Source organism: Chiloscyllium plagiosum, unplaced genomic scaffold, assembly GCF_037043375.1.
Source record: "Chiloscyllium plagiosum isolate Xiang-an unplaced genomic scaffold, Cpla_swu_hap1 HiC_scaffold_34, whole genome shotgun sequence".
Taxonomy (NCBI): domain Eukaryota; kingdom Metazoa; phylum Chordata; class Chondrichthyes; order Orectolobiformes; family Hemiscylliidae; genus Chiloscyllium; species Chiloscyllium plagiosum.
The window spans coordinates 14,921,954-14,940,500 of NW_028270172.1; the positions used below are offsets into that span (position 1 = coordinate 14,921,954).

At 42.8% G+C, this 18,547-nt stretch overlaps 1 protein-coding gene across 2 annotated transcripts in view; it reads left to right on the forward strand.

Moving 5' to 3' along the window:
• Positions 1–14,919, forward strand: part of LOC122564275 (coagulation factor XIII A chain-like) — a 118,730-nt gene extending 103,811 nt beyond the window's left edge. For both annotated transcript variants that reach the window (XM_087978503.1, XM_087978502.1), the window contains exons 14-16: positions 4,913–5,073; positions 8,454–8,590; positions 11,420–14,919. In XM_087978503.1, coding sequence (XP_087834629.1) covers positions 4,913–5,073; positions 8,454–8,590; positions 11,420–11,558 — 437 coding nt within the window. In that variant the 3' untranslated portion in view covers positions 11,559–14,919. The remainder of the gene's footprint in view (positions 1–4,912; positions 5,074–8,453; positions 8,591–11,419) is intronic.
• The last annotated feature ends 3,628 nt before the right edge of the window (positions 14,920–18,547 follow it).

The following is an 18,547-nucleotide window of genomic DNA, read 5'->3' on the forward strand; positions in this document are numbered from 1 at the left end:
AGTAACTCACCTCCTTACTCTCTGCATTGATTATCTCAGAATCTGGAGATGGCCGCAGGCAGGACGTAAGTTCAAATGAAGTTTCATGTTCCTAAAGGGGGCTTGGACAACACGCCTGACGAAGCCAAACAGACATGATCCTCAATGTTCAATAGTTACTCTGAAGCATTCTGATCACAATAAATAGCACCTTCAGCTGTTGGATTTACAAATACCCACCATTCCTTCTCATGCATTTCATCCAATGACAACTCATTGTGGTACACAACTAACCTCGTGTCATTATTGAGTTGGGGTGAAAATAGCAGGAGAACAAATGTCCGAACGTCCAAACTGCAATCTTTGTATAAGGCTAGAGCAACAGATGCATGGGAACACCATCACATGCAAGTGTTCCTCCAATCCTACACAATGCTGATTTAGTAACATTCGTGCCACACAAATGCCAGGCTATGACCATCATCAATAACAGACAATCTAACTACCACCCATAACATTCAATGGTGCTTTCATCACTGAATCCTGTACTATCAACATCCTAGGGCTTATCATTGACCAGAAACTCAACTCAACTCACCACGTAAAGACAGTGGCTACGTGAGTAGGTCAGAGGCTAGGAATAATGCAGCGAGTAACTCACCTCTTGACTCCCCAAAGCCTGTCCACCATCTACAAGGCTCAAGTCAGGGTTATAATGGAATACTCCCCACTTGGTGGGGGCAGTTCCAACAACAATCAAGAAGCTTGATACCATCCGGGACAAAACAGTCTGCTTGATTAGCAACACATCCACAAACATTCACTCCCTCCACCACCGATGCTCAGTAGCAGCAGTGTGTACTATCTACAAGATGCACTGCAGAAATTCACCAAAGATCCTCAGACAGTACCTTCCAAACCCACGACCACTTCCACCTAGAAGGACAAGCAGATACACGGGAGCGCCATACATGGGAAGTTCCCCTCCAAGTCACTTACCATCCTAACTTGGAAATATATGTTCACTGTTACTGGGTCAAAATCCTGGAATTCCCTCCCTAAGAGCATTGTGGGTCAACCCACAGCACATGGACTGCAGCGGTTCAAGAAGGCAGCTCACCCCCACCTTCTCCAAGGGCAATTAGAGTTTAGCAATGTATGCTGGCCCAGCCAACGACACCCATATCCCATAAAAATGAATAAACAAAAAAAAAATTTGGAACAATATCACTGTTCCTTCACTGTCACTGTGACAAAAACTTGGAACTCCCTTTCATACAGCACTGTAGGTGCTCCTACACCAGATGGAGTGCAGCAACACTTCCTGCAAGGTAACCCCCCGTCACTTAAAAGTCTGACGCTCTTGTTCAGCTGTGTAGGCAGTGACATCATCTCTTGAGAAGCTACATGCTGAGTATAAGGGCATAGCAATGCTTTGAGAAATTGCACAAAATTGATGGGATTTTTGCTGATTATTGCCTTGTCTTCTCCAACCAACCTTATTTTGCCCACTTAGCTCTGTCTTTAGCTTCCCCTGCAGACGCATCAGTCCAGAACTTGGAGTGTTCCCGCTTCCTGTTGAAAGAGTAACTTCCATTATGATAGTGCTCCCCAATTGCATTTCTCTGCAACTGACAGTAAGTCACTTGTACCTTTTGGACAGAGTGTGAAAGTGAATGTAACATGCCTGCAAAACTTGACCCCAGATGAACACATGCATCTCCTGAAGGTGAGATATGGAGGTGCATTGCCACTTTAAATAAAGATTTTGAAGAAATGAAGTAGTCTGTGTGGAGTGTATGGCAAGTTAAGAGTGTGACTGGTCAGTGTATGCAATAATCCAGCATTTGGTGAGATTGCTGTTGCAGGGGTTCAGAAAGGTCAAGGGCTGAGTGGATGTGCAGTTATATTTTTATATTTTCATAAAATGTTGGGATTGCTGGCCTTGTCCTACATTTGTGGCCCCCCCCTCCTAATTTCCCTTGAGAAGTGGGTGGTGAATTGCCTGCTGGAAAAATTACAACCATCTGCTGTAAGTACACTCACTGTTAAGAAATGGGTTCAGGTTTTCAACCCAGTGACAGTGACCAAATGCTAAAATATGGTTCCAAATTAACATGGTGTCTGTCTTGGAGGAGGACTTGCATGTAGGGGTGTTCCTGTGCATCTGCTGGCTTTGTGGAGGTTACAAGCTTGGGAGCTGCTGCATTACACCTTGTATATTGTACACTATGCTGCCATTATGCATTGATAGTGGAAAGTGTGAATTATTAAGGTAATGGATGGAGTGATGATCGATGAGTTACTTTGTTCAGCACGGTCATAGAATCATAGAGCAGTACAGCATGGAAATGGACCCTTCGGTCCCACTCGTCCATGTCGACCAGATATCCTAACCTAATCTAATCTCATTTGCCAGCACTTGGCCCATATCCCTCTGAACCTTTCCTATTCATATACCCATCCAGAGGCCTTTTAAATGCTAAAATTGTACCACTTCCTCTGGCAGCTCATTCCATACATGCACCACCCTCTCACCTTAAACCTATGCCCTCCAGTTTTGGATTTCCCCACACCAGGGAAAAGACCTTGGCTATTCGCCATATCAATGATTTTATAAACCTCCTCAGCCTTCAGTGCTCCAGGGAAAACAGCCCCAGCCTGTTCAGACTCTCCCTGTAGCTCAAATCCTCCAACCCTGGCAACATCCTTGAAAATCTTTTTTCCAAATCTTTTCAAGTTTAATGATACCTTTCCTATATCAGGGAGATCAGAATTGGATGCAGCGTTCCAAAAGCGGCCTAACCAATGTCCTGTACAGCTGCAACATGACCTCTCAACTCCTATACAGTGCACTGACCAATAAAGGCAAGCATACCGAACGCTGTCTTCATTAAGCTATCTACCTGCAACTCCACTTTCAAGGAACTATGACCCTGCACTCCCAAAGTCTTTTTATGTTGAGCTTCTTGAGTGTTCAAAGTTAAAAATCTCACAACACCAGGTTATGGTCCAACAGATTTATTTGGAAGCACAAGCTTTCGGAGCGCAGCTCTTCATCAACCACCCCAGTCCAGCACTGGCTCCTCCAATTCTTGAGTGTTGTCAAAGCTATATTCGACCAGACAAGTGCCAAGCATTCTATTACTTTCCTGATGTATGGCTTGTGAACAAGCATGAAAGAGTAAGGAGGTGAGTTACTTGCTGAAGAGTTCCTGACCTTTGACCTGCTCTTGTAGTCATAGTATGTATGTGACTTGTCCAGGTCATTTTCTGGTCAATGGTAACACCCAGGATGTTGATAGCAGGGTATTCAGTGATGGTATTCTATTGAATGTTAAGGAGCAATAGAGAGTGTTGAACTTTCATTCCCAGAACGTTAACCTGAACCTTGGGTTACTTGTCAAGCACCATTATTACAATGCTGCAGTCCCAGGCTGTGTTGAGACAAGTGCATTAACATATTTCAACCAATTGTGTGAGTCATTGAAGCTGGTCTGGTACTTTCTGACTGTTCCTGTGGTAGTGGAGATTGGTTTGACTGTCTCTGCTAGTTCCCTCCATTATCACATTTTAACACCTTCTTTATGGATCACCTCTTCTAAGGGCCCCTGAAACAGCGCCTTTCTGCTCTGACTTCCATCTGCAATGCCTCCACAGATACATCCAAAGACCTTGATGTTTTTGTGGCTGTTGTCATACCCAAGACTCCTGGTACTTAAATACAAGGTCTTTTTATTGACTGCACTGAAGTCTAATTTCTTCCTTCCTAAAGATAATAAACCTCCAGACTCCAAGGTGGCGAATGAGGAAGCAGAAGGAAATAGTGCTCTCACCCACCCCTGTCTCTGTAACCTCTCAAGCCCTGCAACCCCTCACATCTAGGCTTCTCCAATTCTGACTTGCCTCCACATTCCTAATTTTAGTAACCCTCCATGAACTGATGCACCCCCAATGCCTGGATGCTAAGTTCTGGAGTTCCCTCTGTGAACCTTTCCACCTCTTTCTCTTCCTTTCAGACACTCCCTAACAAACAGTTCCTTTTGACCATGTTTCTGGTTATCTGTTTGAGTGTATCCTCCCGAGACTCAGTGTGCAATTTTTATGTTTGACAACACTTGTGAAGCCCTTTGGAATGATTTATTACTTTGAAGGCGCTTCATAAATGAAAGGTGGCAGTGTTGCTGTTTCATATTGATGTGTGTCAGGAATACCTCATCCCTAATTCACTCCCAGCATCAATCCCAGTCTGCAACAGAAACTGTGCTAATGAGCGTGATCAATTTCATTCGGTTTCACCACCATTTGAGACTGATTAAAACCTATCAATAATCATTCTGTTCTTCAAATGCTCTTTTCATTCTGTTTATCATACGTATTTGCAACATTGCATAGTTATTTCCTAAACTTCACACTGAGGAATTAAAATCCAGAAGAGACCTACGAGTGCATACACTGCATATAATAACTTCATAACCTCCATACTATTCAGTTCATTATACATTTCTACATTTATTAATTACCTGCCTTTTAACATTAAGCTAGTTTTCAATCCAGACTGCAATTTTTTCACAGTTGTTCTTTCTGTGAGAGCTATCTTCTCTGTGAGTCAACTATCCTTAAATTCATTACCTCAGAAGAGTATGTTTTGTTCCTAGATTATTATCAGCTGTTGTTATGTGGTGGTACATACTGTTTTTACACTCAATTCTTCACATCTGGGATATATGAGACAGTTGGACTGGATGTGCATTTTTACAGTTAATGGAGTGATCAATTTGAGCTGAATTGGTGGAAAACAACTATTTGGACAAAGCAACACACATTTTGATAAAAACATTAAAGTGAAACGACAGGTTCTAACTTCAAAACAAAGGACAACAATCTTCTGTTCAAAGATGGTTTTCTAACCTAGTCATATCACTGCCCTCAGTTCATCAGGCACAAGTGAAGATCAAGTCAAAGGACTATGTCGATCACCTTGTTGAACAGTCCATCCTGCACTTTTTCATCAGTGGCCGGATCAATGAAACAGGGCAGACCCTTGCTGTTCAGAAGACTGTACCCCTGCAGATTCCAAAGCTGAGCATGAGAGTAAGTTATGTCTAAAATGGGCTCAAATGACTGTTTTTGCCAAAACAGGGGCCAAACTCCTATTGAAACACAGAAAAATGATGAAGGGTTTTTTTTGCACCTATTAACTAGAGGGGTTTTACTTTTTGAATGAAATTCAATTCCATTTCATGCACTGGCGGCAGCCAGTAAAGATTAAAGTTAAAAATGGCTCATCAAAAATATTTTTCATTTGTTCGTATGTTCATTTTGGTCAAGGTGATTCGCTTCTGGTTCAGAACTTCTGTACTTTCAAAAAGTGGAGAGCCCCAAGATGTCTAATAATTACTGAAAACAACAAATGCTGGAGATCACAGCTGGTCAGGCAGCATCCAGGAAGAGAAGACAGCTAATATTTCAAGTCTGGATGACTCTTCAGAGTTCTGATGTGATCTCCAGCAATTTTTGTTTTCAATACAGAATGGCAGAATGCCACTGTGGGTGGCACGGTGGCACAGTGGTTGGCACTGCTGCCTCACAGCGCCAGAGACCCGGGTTCAATTCCTGCCTCAGGCGACTGACTGTGTGGAGTTTGCACATTCTCGCTGTGTCTGCATGGGTTTCCTCCGGGTGCTCCGGTTTCCTCCCACAGTCCAAAGATGTGCAGGGTCAGGTGAATTGGCCAGGCTAAATTGCCTGTAGTGTTAGGTGAAAGGGTAAATGTAGGGGAATGGGTCTGGGTGGGTTGTGTTTCGGCAGGTCAGTGTGGACTTGTTGGGCCGAAGGGCCTGTTTCCACACTGTAAGTAATCTAATCTAATCTAAATTCTAGCATCCTCAGAAATTTGCTCCTACATGTCTAATAATCAGTTCTCTCAGAGTATCTATATTTGGTAATTGTCATCCAGAGCAATAGAAGTAAATGAATAATAAAATAATCATTTAACAGAATCCTGTGATTCTGTAAGTTTGGGGAAGGGAGAAATGTGTGCAATGCGGACATTTTTCTCCACGTCACAGTACAGAGTGCATGCTTTTGTTGTGCACATAGTTAATGAAACATTGTTTGTGATAGCACTTGTTGTCCACGATCAAACCAAATGGTTGAAGACCAGGCCTTATGAGATAGCTTGTAGCTCAATAGCATGATATGGTTTAAACTAAATTCAACACAGTGCATAAGGAAAAATGCAATTACAGTTTGAGTAGTAAATATGGGATAAAAGAGAGGTTTCTTTCTGGTTCACTATGTTTGATATTGGCTGGTTCCCCAATTGCTCTGCATTCTGCCAATCAACAAGCAAGTCAATCACAACCATTGCACCTATGTTCTCAGCGGATTCTGATAATGATTCTGTGATTGTCATTCACACCTCCTCTAGGCCCATTCTGAGGAAGGGTCGCTTGACCCAAAACGTTCAGTCTGATTTCTCTGCACGGATGCTGCTAGACTTGCTGTTTTTGTTTCCTCTTGACCCATCTTTACTGACCCATTTCCTCCTTTCATTTGCCTAGCACCGTCATCAGTTTATTTTACAAGGTGCAGGAGTACGCTGTTCAGCACCACAAGCAAGTTCTGCTGTTCAATAAAATCATAGCTGGTCCTATTATAACCTCAAATCCACATTCCTGTCCACCTTCCTCTTAAGGTTAACATGCAGCTTCGGTTGGTAGTTAGGAAGGAAAATGCAATGTCAGTATTCATTTCATGAGAGCGAGACAACAAGAACAGAAATGTACTGCTGAGGCTGTACAAGGGTCTGGTCAGGCCATGTTTGGAAAATTGTGAACAGTTTTGGGCTCTGTATTGAGGGAAGGATGTGCTGGCATTGGAGGTAGTCCAGACGATGATCATGGGGGTGATCCTGGGATGAAGGGCTTGTCATATCAGGAGCGGTTGAGGACTCTAGGTCTTACTCAGCATTTAGAAGGATGAGAGGTGAAGGAGATGTTTCCACCAGTAGGAGAAAGTAAGACCTGGGGCCTTTAGATGGCTCTTCAGAAGGGAGATGAGAAGAAATTTGTTCAGGCAGAGGGTGGTGAAACTGTGGAACTCATTGCTGCGGAGGGCTGTGGAGGCCAAGTCATTGAGTATATTTAAGACAGAGATAAGTTCTTGATTGGTAAGGGGGATCAAGGGTTACAGGGAGAAGGCAGGAGAATGGGGTTGAGAAATGTGTCAGCCATGATTGAATGGTGAAGCAGACTTGATGGACTGAATGGCCTAATTCTGCTTCCGTGTCTTATGGTCTGATGGTATGTTTCAATCAAGTCATCTCTTGCTCTTCTAAACTCTATAAGGTACAAACCTAGTCTGTCCAGCCTTTCCTCATTGAACAACTCATCCATTACAGGTATTAATCTGGTGGATATTCCCTGATCTGACTCCAATGCATTTAAATTTTTAATTAAGCAGACTGATACTGTGCAGAGTAGTCCAGATGCTGTCTCAGCAGTGCACCAGCCCTGAGGGAAGGTCACTGACCCCAAAATGGAAAACCTGTTTCTCTAGCGACAAATCATGGCTGATTTGCTGAACATTTCCAGCAGTTTGCCTCAGAAAATGATGTCAAAATGTTGTCCATTGTTACTGTCAGAAAAATTCTCTGTTATAGAATCCCTACCGTGTGGCAACAGGCCATTTGGTCCATCGGGTCCACACCGACCCTCTGAAGAGCATCCCTCTCAGACTCAACCCAGCCCTGTAACCCTGCATTTCCCATGGCTAATCCACCTAGCCTGCACCTCCCTGGACACTATAGGCAATTTAGCTTGGCCAATCCACCTAACTTACACATCTTTGGACTGTGAGAGGAAACCAGAGCACCCAGAGGAAACCCACACAAATATGGGGAGAATTTATTTCTCTGTAGGAATCCTGAGGGATTGATAAAGACTGAGACAAATCTGATTGATTGATTGATTCCAGTTAGCACTTCCATCACTTTCAGTGCTAGGATCACAATGGCAACAAGTTACTGTTTTAATTGAGAATTAATGGCATTCTTAAGGGTAAGGATAGTCAGTATGAATAATTAAAATGATAAACTAATACAAAAGGGGCAGGCCTGAAAATGTGGCATAGGGCGACCACTGTATCTGCAGAATTGTTTTCCACAGTTTCAATTACCTGTGGTTTACCACGAGCCGAACATATTATAGGGAACCTTCTGGAACCAGGGACCAGGAGGCTGAGGGGAAGGTAAATTTCCCATGAACATTTGCTTGGTGGTGCAGAAGTTGAATATGGCTGAAAAAGAGAGGCATGCACTCATCAGGCCATACCAAATTCAAAGGGAACAATAATTTATACTGTACGTATAGAGGTATTGTTTGATTGTCATGTGGACTCAGATTGATAAATGGTTAATTGCTAGTAGCCCCTAACAGGTTTTATTTCCCTCCCCCACCAACTCTTTTCAGGTTGAAGGCCCAGTGATGCTTGGGCATGAGGTAACCCTAATGATTGAATTTACAAACCCTCTCAGAAAGCCTCTCAAACATCTGGTTCTTCGCATTGATGGACTTGATACACAGAAGGCAAAGTTAAAGATGTTCAGGTAAGGAAAATCAAAATCAGCATAAGTGATAGAAATGTAATCAAACCTTTGCATTAAATAATGCAAGGGGACTCAATTGTCCTTGGGACTCCATATAGAGTTCAGTAATTTTAGGGCCTGAGCACTCTCTCCACTGTCCTTGCCCCAACCCCCACACACCAGGCCTTGTGATCATGTGGACTGCTACAAAAACCACTCCATTGTCAGCCACACCCATTGTCCTATTAGCAGCCTTCACTCGCCCAGGCTGTCTGTTACCTGATCTTTTGTCTGTCTAACTGTGTTTCTCTCTCTCTCTCTGCGCTCCATCTCCACCTGTCATTTACTCCTTCCCCCCATCCCCTTACCTCACCCTCAGCATTTAGACCAACCTTTTCATGGCTACAACCATTTCTGAGAAAGGGTCATTGGAGCCAAAATGTTAATTCTATTTCTCTCCTCTAATGCTGCAGAACCTGCTGAGTCTTGCCAGTAATTTCACATTTCTGATTTCCAGCATCCGCTGGATTTCCTCATTAAATAATGTTTCCGGCTGTGTGTTCCTTTATTAACATATCTTCTTATTAAAAACTCAACGTCGCTTCCATCTGTTTTACATCAGGTAAAAGTTGGAAAATTGACAGAAAATGTAAAAGCAAAGTTTTCTATTCCTTCATTCAGCAGAAGGAGTTGAGGGAACAGGAGTGGGTTCGGATGGTGAGGGGTGATAGTGGCATTGGGGGTGAAGGGGGAGGAAGATCCATTCTTTTGGTGTTCCTGAGACTCTGTAGATGTTGCACATGTTCCTTTAATCAGAAATAGCAAGCAAGCAACTAAGAACGCTTCCATCTCATGCCCCAGAGTGGGAGAGAAATGGAGATGATTTCTTCGGTTCCTCACATGGTGAATTTGCCAGCAGCTATCAGTCTGTATCCTGGAAATACCACCCAGAGTTTTGCTTTCTCTCCACAAATGAATGGCTCCAAACTGAAGAGCCAAGCTACTGGAAATTCTCACCTGGTCAGGCAGCATCTGTGGGGAGAGAAACAAAGTTCACTTTTCAAGACTGGAAAAGGTTTCAAGCAATGCTGTCACGTCTCACTTTTTCTTTCCTGTTCTGACAAAGATTTGTTCTGAAACACTGCGCTGAATCTTTCTCACTCAAGGAAGAGTCTTGAGCTCGGTCACTCTCAGTGACAGCGGTATTCATGAGAGAGAGGTACAGAGACAGGCCTGTGTCTGCCATTGGATAGCAGACTCCCTCTTCTTAGGGATTAAATGGCAGATGTCATGTAACCCTCAGGCTGCTGGATACTCTCACTATGAACTCTGGCATCTGTAAAATGACACAAACCTGGGAAAGTTCCTGTTAATGACTTGCCCTCAGCTCCCTCCAGGAGTTTCCCTGCACTGCTGGGTTGGTTGTCATCTCCACTGTGAAGATGAGAAAATCACAAGGATATCTCTATGTATTGGAAATCCAGCCAAAAGTTTCATTTGGAGTTTTTCTACCTTCGCCCATGCCCCTCTCCAATTCTCCTGGGCCCCCACACCTCCAAGGAACCTGGTAAATCCTGTCCACTTACTCTCTTTCTCTGATTTTGTTTTTATTTCTGACATCCAGTATCTGTAGCATTGTGTTCAGCTGAATTATATCAGTCAGCGCTTAACTAACTTCTCAGTGATAGATTTACACTGGGAACTGGTTACTCTCTTGGCTAAGGGATAATGACTGACTTAAGGGCAAAGAAAGTCAGTGTGAATAATTTAAATGACAAGCTAACACAAAAGGAGTGGTATGAAACACAAAATGCTGAAAGTCAAGTTATGATATTATGTTCAAACGTAAATGTAGCCTGGGGATTATTCTTAAACATAAATGCTTGGTTGTTGCATAGAACTTGAATATGACTGACAGAAAAGAAACATGCTTTCTTGAAATTTTCCATCTAACATTCATCAGGACAAAATCGCAAGAATACCAAATCTCAAACAGAACAATCATTTGTACTGCATTTAAAAATGTCCCAATCAGTGGGAACTTAGACTCTGGTTGATAAATAGTTAATGTACCATTGAATGGTTAATGGCCAAATTTGATTTTAAATTCAGTTCAAGCAAGTCAATTCCTGATTAAGGCATTGCTGTTGGTTTACAGTAGACAATGGTTATCCCAAAAGTTGGAAAAGGCACAATGCACAGACATGCTCCTTCAGTTTACAGCAGAATGATGGCTGTGCATGAATTTGTGCAGTTTATAACAAGTATAAGTAAACTAGGCAGTATTCGAGAAGCAGGAGAGTCTTCATTTCAGGCATAAGCCCTTCAACAGGAATGTCAGGGGGGAAAGGGGCTGAGAGATAAATAGGAGGGTGGGGGTGGGGGAAGGTAGCTGGGAAGGTGATAGGTAGATGCAAGTGGGGGGTGATAGTGATAGATCGGAGATGAGGGTGGAGACAAGTGGGAAGGTGGATGGACAGGCAAGACAGTTCAAGAGGACGTTGCTGAGTTAGAGGGTTGGATCTGGGAGGTGGGGGGGTAGGAGAGATTTGGAAACTAGTGAAGTCGATGTTCATGCTGTGTGTTTGAAGGGTCCCGAGGTGGAAGATGAGGCATTCTTCCTGCATTGGCGGGTGGCTTGGATTTGGCGGCAGAGGAAGCCCAGGACTTGCATGACCTTGGCGGAGTGGGAGGTGGAGTTAAAGTGGTTGGCCACTGGGTACTGGGGTTTTTTGGTGCACACGAATAGTCAAAGAAAATTTGGCATTCTTAAGATTCTATCCTGATGAGGTAAGCTTTAACATCAAATTTGAACAAGTTTGTAACACAAATAACATTTTCTGTTTGCAGTATCCTCCAAGACAATGCCACTTTAACAACAAAGGAAGTGTTTGTGCCCAAGAAACGGGGTCAGCGCAAAGTGATAGCGAGCCTGGACAGCAGTGCATTGAAGCAGGTCATCGGAGAATTAGAACTAAATGTTACATAGGAAATATAAATGGAGCAAACAAAGAATCTTCTTCTAATGCGCCTTAAAAAAGGGAGTTTTCTGAAGATGTAATCTGGAGTGTGTATTAATTGAAAAATTTAAAAGGGAATTCTAACGTATTCATCCTCTGTTTTTGAGCTTGTTTCCAGTGCTATTCTGTAACAACTTTTTTTCACTTTAACCAATATCAAATTGATGACAGCACTTAAGAATTTATCCTTGTTACATTTTACCCAACCGTGCTCTAACATCTTTCAAACTCTGTGGTGCTTATGTTATTGTGTACTGGATATATATATATATATATATATATATAAAAAAACCAGAGCAGGGATTATATCAGTAGGGCGTTACTTCTTTTCACCTATGGCTATACATAATGTGTCACAGAAAGCTTGGATCAAAAGATACATGCAGATATAGCCCTGCAGCTTGTAATTTTATTGGGTATCTGAAAGAAAGGGATGTTTGCATTCACTTACTTTCTCAACTATTTTCCTGTGTCCTCTCTGGATCTGTTCTGGAGTATGGGATGCGCAAGTGCCAGAGATATGTTTTTCATGCATCAGCCCGTCTAGTGTTTACCAGCGGGCTGTTCACCCTCAAGGGGAATCACATTTGGATGCAATCTTCTCCATGTCCCGTTCCCACCCCCAAGCAATTATTTGCATTGACTTATTTCCTCTGCAGTTGAGGGTGGTTGACAGGTTGACAATCTGACAGGGAATGGGAGGATGGTGGCATCGGGACCTGGGAAGCAGAGAAGCTGCAGTGTGTACCTGGAAGCTACAGAATCTTACACCTTTTGGCTGTCTCCAAGCAGCGATCTGCTCCCTTTTTCCTTTCAAAAGTATTCAGATCATGCTTTTTTTCTTAATGTAAGTGCTAATTGCCATTAAAACCTTTGCTTTTCTTTAACTGCAGTGAAAAGCACAATATTGAATATTTCCATATTGCTTTACATACTTTTGTAGCCAGTAAGAAATAGATAAAATTGTATGAGCGAGTAGTTTTACGTTTATGTCATGTAACAGCATCAATATAGGACCAGAATCATAGTTTATCAAAGATGAGAGAAGTTGTACATTGGGAGCCTCTGAAACTTTGACAGTTTTGTATGGAATATGTCTGTACTGGTTCTTTACCAGGAAATTGTCTCATTCTCTCCCTGCACAGAGCATCCCACACATGGTCAAGAGCTTCATCCTGTCCTCCCTCCACACTTGCCGACCACATACCCTGGCAACTGAGCACTTTAGAGATTGTGGTTACACATGCCTGGGCTTATAAGTGTCCCAGAACAAAGGCCATGTTGCAAAAGGCAGTACCACTCAGGGGTACTTGCAATGACTTGTTGGACCTATCTCCTTTGCAGTTGAGGGCCATTGCAATATTCAGGCTGACAGAGTTTCATGTTACCAGAATTTGAGGGTACTGCCATCCCCTAGCCCTCCAAATCTAACCCTACCACCATTTAGCAATACACTAATCCAAACATCTGGTTTATGAGACTGTTGGCCACATATCACTCAGAGTAGAAGATGTTTGTGATTCACCCAGGAGAAGACCGAATGTTCTGAGTGTCAGGAGCAATGCTGTTATAAACATCACAACAAAATATGCCAATATGCTTCAGTGCCAGGGACCTGGGTTTGATTCCAATCTCTGGCGACTGTCTATGTGGAGTTTACAAGTTCCGTTTGTTTCTGTGTGGACTTCCTCAGGATGCTCTGGTTTTCTCCCATAGTCCAACTTGCAAGTTAGGGGGATTAGCCATGCTAAATTGCTCATAGTGTTCATGGATGTGTAGGTTAGGTGGGCTAGCCATGGGAAATACAAGGTTATAGGAATCGGGTGGGTCAGGGTAGGATGCTCATCAGAAGGTCAGTGTGGACGTGATGGGCTGAATGGCCTGCTTCCATATTCTATGAAGTAGTGTGACCAGCTAATGTAAGAGGGAAGATGGCATTACATTTGCATCTCCATGAGAGGCTTGGAATCCTCTACTTCCTGTGGAGCCCTGTGGAAGTTCGGACATTGAGTATCTTCAAGACAGGATCAGCAGATCAGCTAATGATGTCAAGGAATATGGGGATAGCGTGGGAAAATGACATCGAAGTTCATGATCAATCATGACTAAGAATGGCAGAACAGAATCAAGGGACTTAATAGCCTCCCCCGCTCCTGGGTTTCACCTGATACCACAAGAACATTGATCCACATTAGTGGCATTCCAAGATTGAAAGGCTTCTATCCAGTTACCACCAATAACTTATCCAGTGATAACAAGCTGATTTTTAGTGCAGCATTTGCTATGCGAAATGTACTAAGCCACTTGATCGAAGCATTTATGAAAGAAAATTTGACACTGAGTCACATAGACATTAGGGAAACAAATAAAAGTCGGCTTTAAGAACATAGGAAAGAGGAATATCCTATAATCCCTACAGTCTGGAAACACTTCTTTTGGCCCAACAAATCCATGCTGACCCTCTGAAGAGTATCTCACCCAGACCCATTCCCTTATTACTCTACATTTACCCCAAACCTATGCACCTAATCTACACATCCCTGAACACTATGGGCAAGTTAGCATGGCCAATTCACCTAACCTGCACATCTTAGGAAACCTACGCAGATATGGGGAGAGTGTGCAAACTCCACACAGACAGTCACCTGAGGCTAGAATCGATCTTGGGTCCCTGCTGCTGAGAGTGATAACCACTGAGCCACCATGTCAGTCAGAATTGTGTTACTCTACTACATTAGTGTATATATTTGGAGGCTCCGTTTTTAATCCATTTAAGTGGAATCTGGATTGTAAGTCAATATGTCAGTCGACAGTGTGGCCTGCGCAGCAGAGCTGCATAAAAATTTACCACAAAGCCTTTTTTCAAGGAGGTCACAAATAATACATCGCAGAGGAAGCAGGTCTTCAGGAATATAGAGTGGAAAAGTGTGATACTGGAAAGGCAGAGCAGCCGAGGAGCAGGAGAGCCAATGTGTCAGGCATAAGCTCATCATCACTCCTGATGCGTGACCTGCTGTGCTTTTCCAGCGCCACACTTTTTGACTTTGACTCTCCAGCACCTGCAGTCCTCACTTTCACCTCTTCAGGAATACAAACTGTCAGCAGCTCCACCTCTTAGGAACACTGAGGGATCATGGAATGCCCTGGTTTCCTGAAGAGCATTTCCTGTGGGTTAACTTAACCTTGATGTATGTCATTGTAACATCATAATGTGCCATGAATTCTATTATGAGGAGCTTTACTCTTGGTTTCTTTTGTATCACACTCATGCTTATAATGTGCACTATCAATATTCCAAGCTGATTGCTAATAAAATTAACTTTTCTGTAATTTAGTTTATCTCGTCTTTGTGTGATTAAGAGATGAAAGTTGAATTGATTTGCTTCTCGTTTACTGCAGTTTGTTAATAGGTGACTACAGTTTCTCACAAAACGATGTGGAACAATGCAGTGCCATGTAGAGGCAGAACCAGAATCCATTGTCACTCCTTTTATAAGGAAGAGAGGGGCACAACTCAGAATGACCCTTGGAACTCTTGAGAGAAAACATTTTCATTCACGGGATGAGGGCTTCACTGGCCAGGCCAGCATTTATTGCCCATCCCTAGTTACCCGAGGGCAGTTGCTGTGGGTCTGGAGTCACATTTGGGCCAGACCAGGTCAGGATGTCAGATTTACTTCCCTAAAAGACATTAGTGAACCAGATGGGCTTCTCCAATAATCAACAATGGATTCATGGTCATCTGGAGATTCTTAATTCCAGATTTTTATTGAATCCAAATTTGACCATCTGCCATCTGCAGGATTCAAACTCTGGTCCCCAGAACGCTCCCTGGGTCTCTGGATTAATAGTCCAGTGATAATATCACTCAGCCATTGCCTCCCCAAATCTGGTGCAGATCACAAGAATCCTCGATTAACGGAGGAGAGGTAATAAAGAGGGCAACTGTTCTTCAAAGCAAAATAAAAACAATGGTATGACAGAATACAGTGCAGGTTCATCAGAAGCAGGTAAGGTAATGAGACTTCCCCTCATTTGTCCATTTGGTTTTATACTGCTTTTGTTTGTTCTGTTTTAAATTTAAGGAGCTGCCGGTAATGTGGAGAGAAACCACTATGTAACTTCAATAAATGCAGCTAATAACTAGATTCAGACTACTAAGATAATGCAAGAGATGGCATTAATTCACAACTGAAAGGTGTTGGAAAATAGGCTTTTTAAAAATACTTTTGACAGAGGCAGAGAAGGAGCAAGACGGCAGATGGTGTAGAGACCTAATGCAAGAGACAGAGGGAGTTGTTAATAGTTTTAATGCAATTTATTGTTAGGATCGGGAGCCTCCTAATAGGAAGCATTGTGATTGGTGGAGCGGACTCAGGAGGAAATGGTCAGAGTCATAGCAATGCCACTCCCACTTTTTGCAGCCTGTATAACTAGGCCCATTGACCCACTCTTGCCTCATTATAAAGGGGGGATTCATGGCTATCTCCTCCCTGACCGCTGCTCCTGGAGTTTCTGCAGGGACTGAAAACCTACCAGTCTGCCGACCAGCCAACAGCTTTTGGAAGGGAGTGGGATCTTGTCCCTTAAAGGGATGGGAGCCTCAACACCAGCTTGTCAGCTGCCTGATGGCCATAAACCCAGCCTGACCTTTCCCAAGTGGTCGCGGTATCCCCTACTTCCCAGGCATCACAAAGTAACGTCCATCACAACTTTGCAGCGGCTGCCTCTGAGAATCCAGGAGCAAATTCTTGGCATTTGTCACCATTATCCCAAAGAAACCTAACCTCAGTAAAATAACAAGATGGCAGACAAATGTGATCTGAATGTGTTGAGCCTGAGTAGGGAGATACAAACTGTCATTACCAGGCTATGATATTTCAATGTTGCTTTAATCTACTCTTCAAATGGGAAGGGAAAAAAAAAGCAAATATTGGCTTTTTATTGTGAGTGAGCAATTTAAGAACCCAGCAGTGTTCCATTTTGATTCAATATTTAACATAATCTCGAGCTACCTAGCTTTTTATTCTTTGCACATCAACAGTCCGGCTGTGTTGCCTTTAAATCTGTCACTAGTTTATGTGCAGTAAAACTCTTTAATTTGCAATGAATTTGGCTGTCAGAACTTAGTCCTCTGGAATGCTGAATATATGCCTGCACGATGCACATCTATAAAGGGTTTATATTCCATATCATTAAAGTACTTTAAACTCTCATCGAATAGGGTCAATATAGAGTTTCAAATGAGATCTCTTTTCAACATAGAATGTAGAGTGAAGAATATATCAAGGCATGAGCTGCGTGCTGTGAGATTTTGTTTCCTTGCCCTTGTTGAATGGGGCTTAGAAAAATGTTTCTAAAACCCAACTAAGTTAAAAACAGAAAGAAGTATGGATGCTGTAAATCAGAAACAAAAACAGAAATTGCTGGGAAAGCTCAGCAGGTCTGGCAACTTCCGTGGAGAGAAATCAGAGGACGGCACGGTGGCTCAGTGGTTAGCACTGCTGCCTCACAGCACCAGGGACCCAGGTCCAATTCCAGCCTCTGGTGACTGTCTGTGTGGAGTTTGCACATTCTCCCTGTGTCCGTGTGGGTTTCCTCCGGGTGCTCCGGTTTCCTCCCACAGTCCAAAGATGTGCAAGTTAGGTGAATTGGCCATGCTAAATTGCCCGTGGAGTTAGGTGCATTAGTTAGGGGGAATGGGCCTGGGTGGGTTACTCTATGGAGGGTCGGTGTGGACCGGTTGGGCCAAAAAGGCCTGTTTCCACACTGTAGGGAATCTCATCTTAACATTAGCATTTTGACCTGAAACATTAACAACGATTTCTCTCCATAGATGCTGCCAGACCTGCTGAGCTTTTCCAGCAATTTCTGTTTTAGTTGCCAACTATTGGCTTCTAGAGTTTAAAGATAAGGTATTATAAAGCAGATTATCATCCCTGTATTGACGAGACAGATTTTGAGGCATACGTACTGCAAGGTTCTGTAAAGAAAAGGCAATGGATAGGATAAATTGAGAGGTTCTTGAACTCTTTAGGGACTCCCTTCAGCAATATATATGGTGTACCAGGTGAGGAATACATTTTGTAAATCATTTAATATTAAACACTCTGCAACTAACTTTCAATTAAGTAACTACATAGATATAAATCCTTGGTGTATCAGCAACTAATGGTACATTACTTAATGAGCAGTGAACTAAGATGTATTTCCTCAGTTTTGCAGCTGGCTAGATTCTACTGCCCACTGGTGATTTGCATTCCTTCTTGGAGAAAATTATATCCTTGTGAGCAATAGCGTGGGAGTTACACCATCACTTACTTGCAAAAATCATATAATTTCTAACAATTTGTCTTACTAACTGGACATCTCTTTAAAACAACATTCTAAACTTTATGCAGTATTTCCATTTGCTGGAGATGGAGTATTGGGCTGTAGAATGGGAATTCACGCTGATCGTCAGAATCTAGGTCAGCCTGGAGCACAGGGAGTCAGGGTATTTTTAGATGAGAATTTTTGACCAAGTGAAAGTCATATCCACATGCTCACCAAGGTCATATTTAGTTTTATTACAGGTTTTTAACAGCCGTGCTGTATTCCAAGGAGGTATCTGCCCACTTTGAAGATGAGACAGTCACACAACAGGTCATTGAGCTTCACCTTTCCAACTTCACTCTTGCGATTCAGAATGATGTTAGCACAGTTAAACTTTTATCGTTTTAATTTCATACGAAGCGCAGTACTTTCCATCAAAGTGTGCGTATCTCACAGGACTGGACAGGGTAAGCATAGACAGGATGTTATCCCAATGACTGAGGAGTCCAGAACCGGGGGGGGGGTCACAGTCTAAGGTTACAAGGTATGCCATTTCGGACTGGGATGAGGTGAAGTGACTTCACCCAGAGAGACACTTAAAAGAAGTTCTGGGATTAATATATTAATGAACCAAAACCTGCAA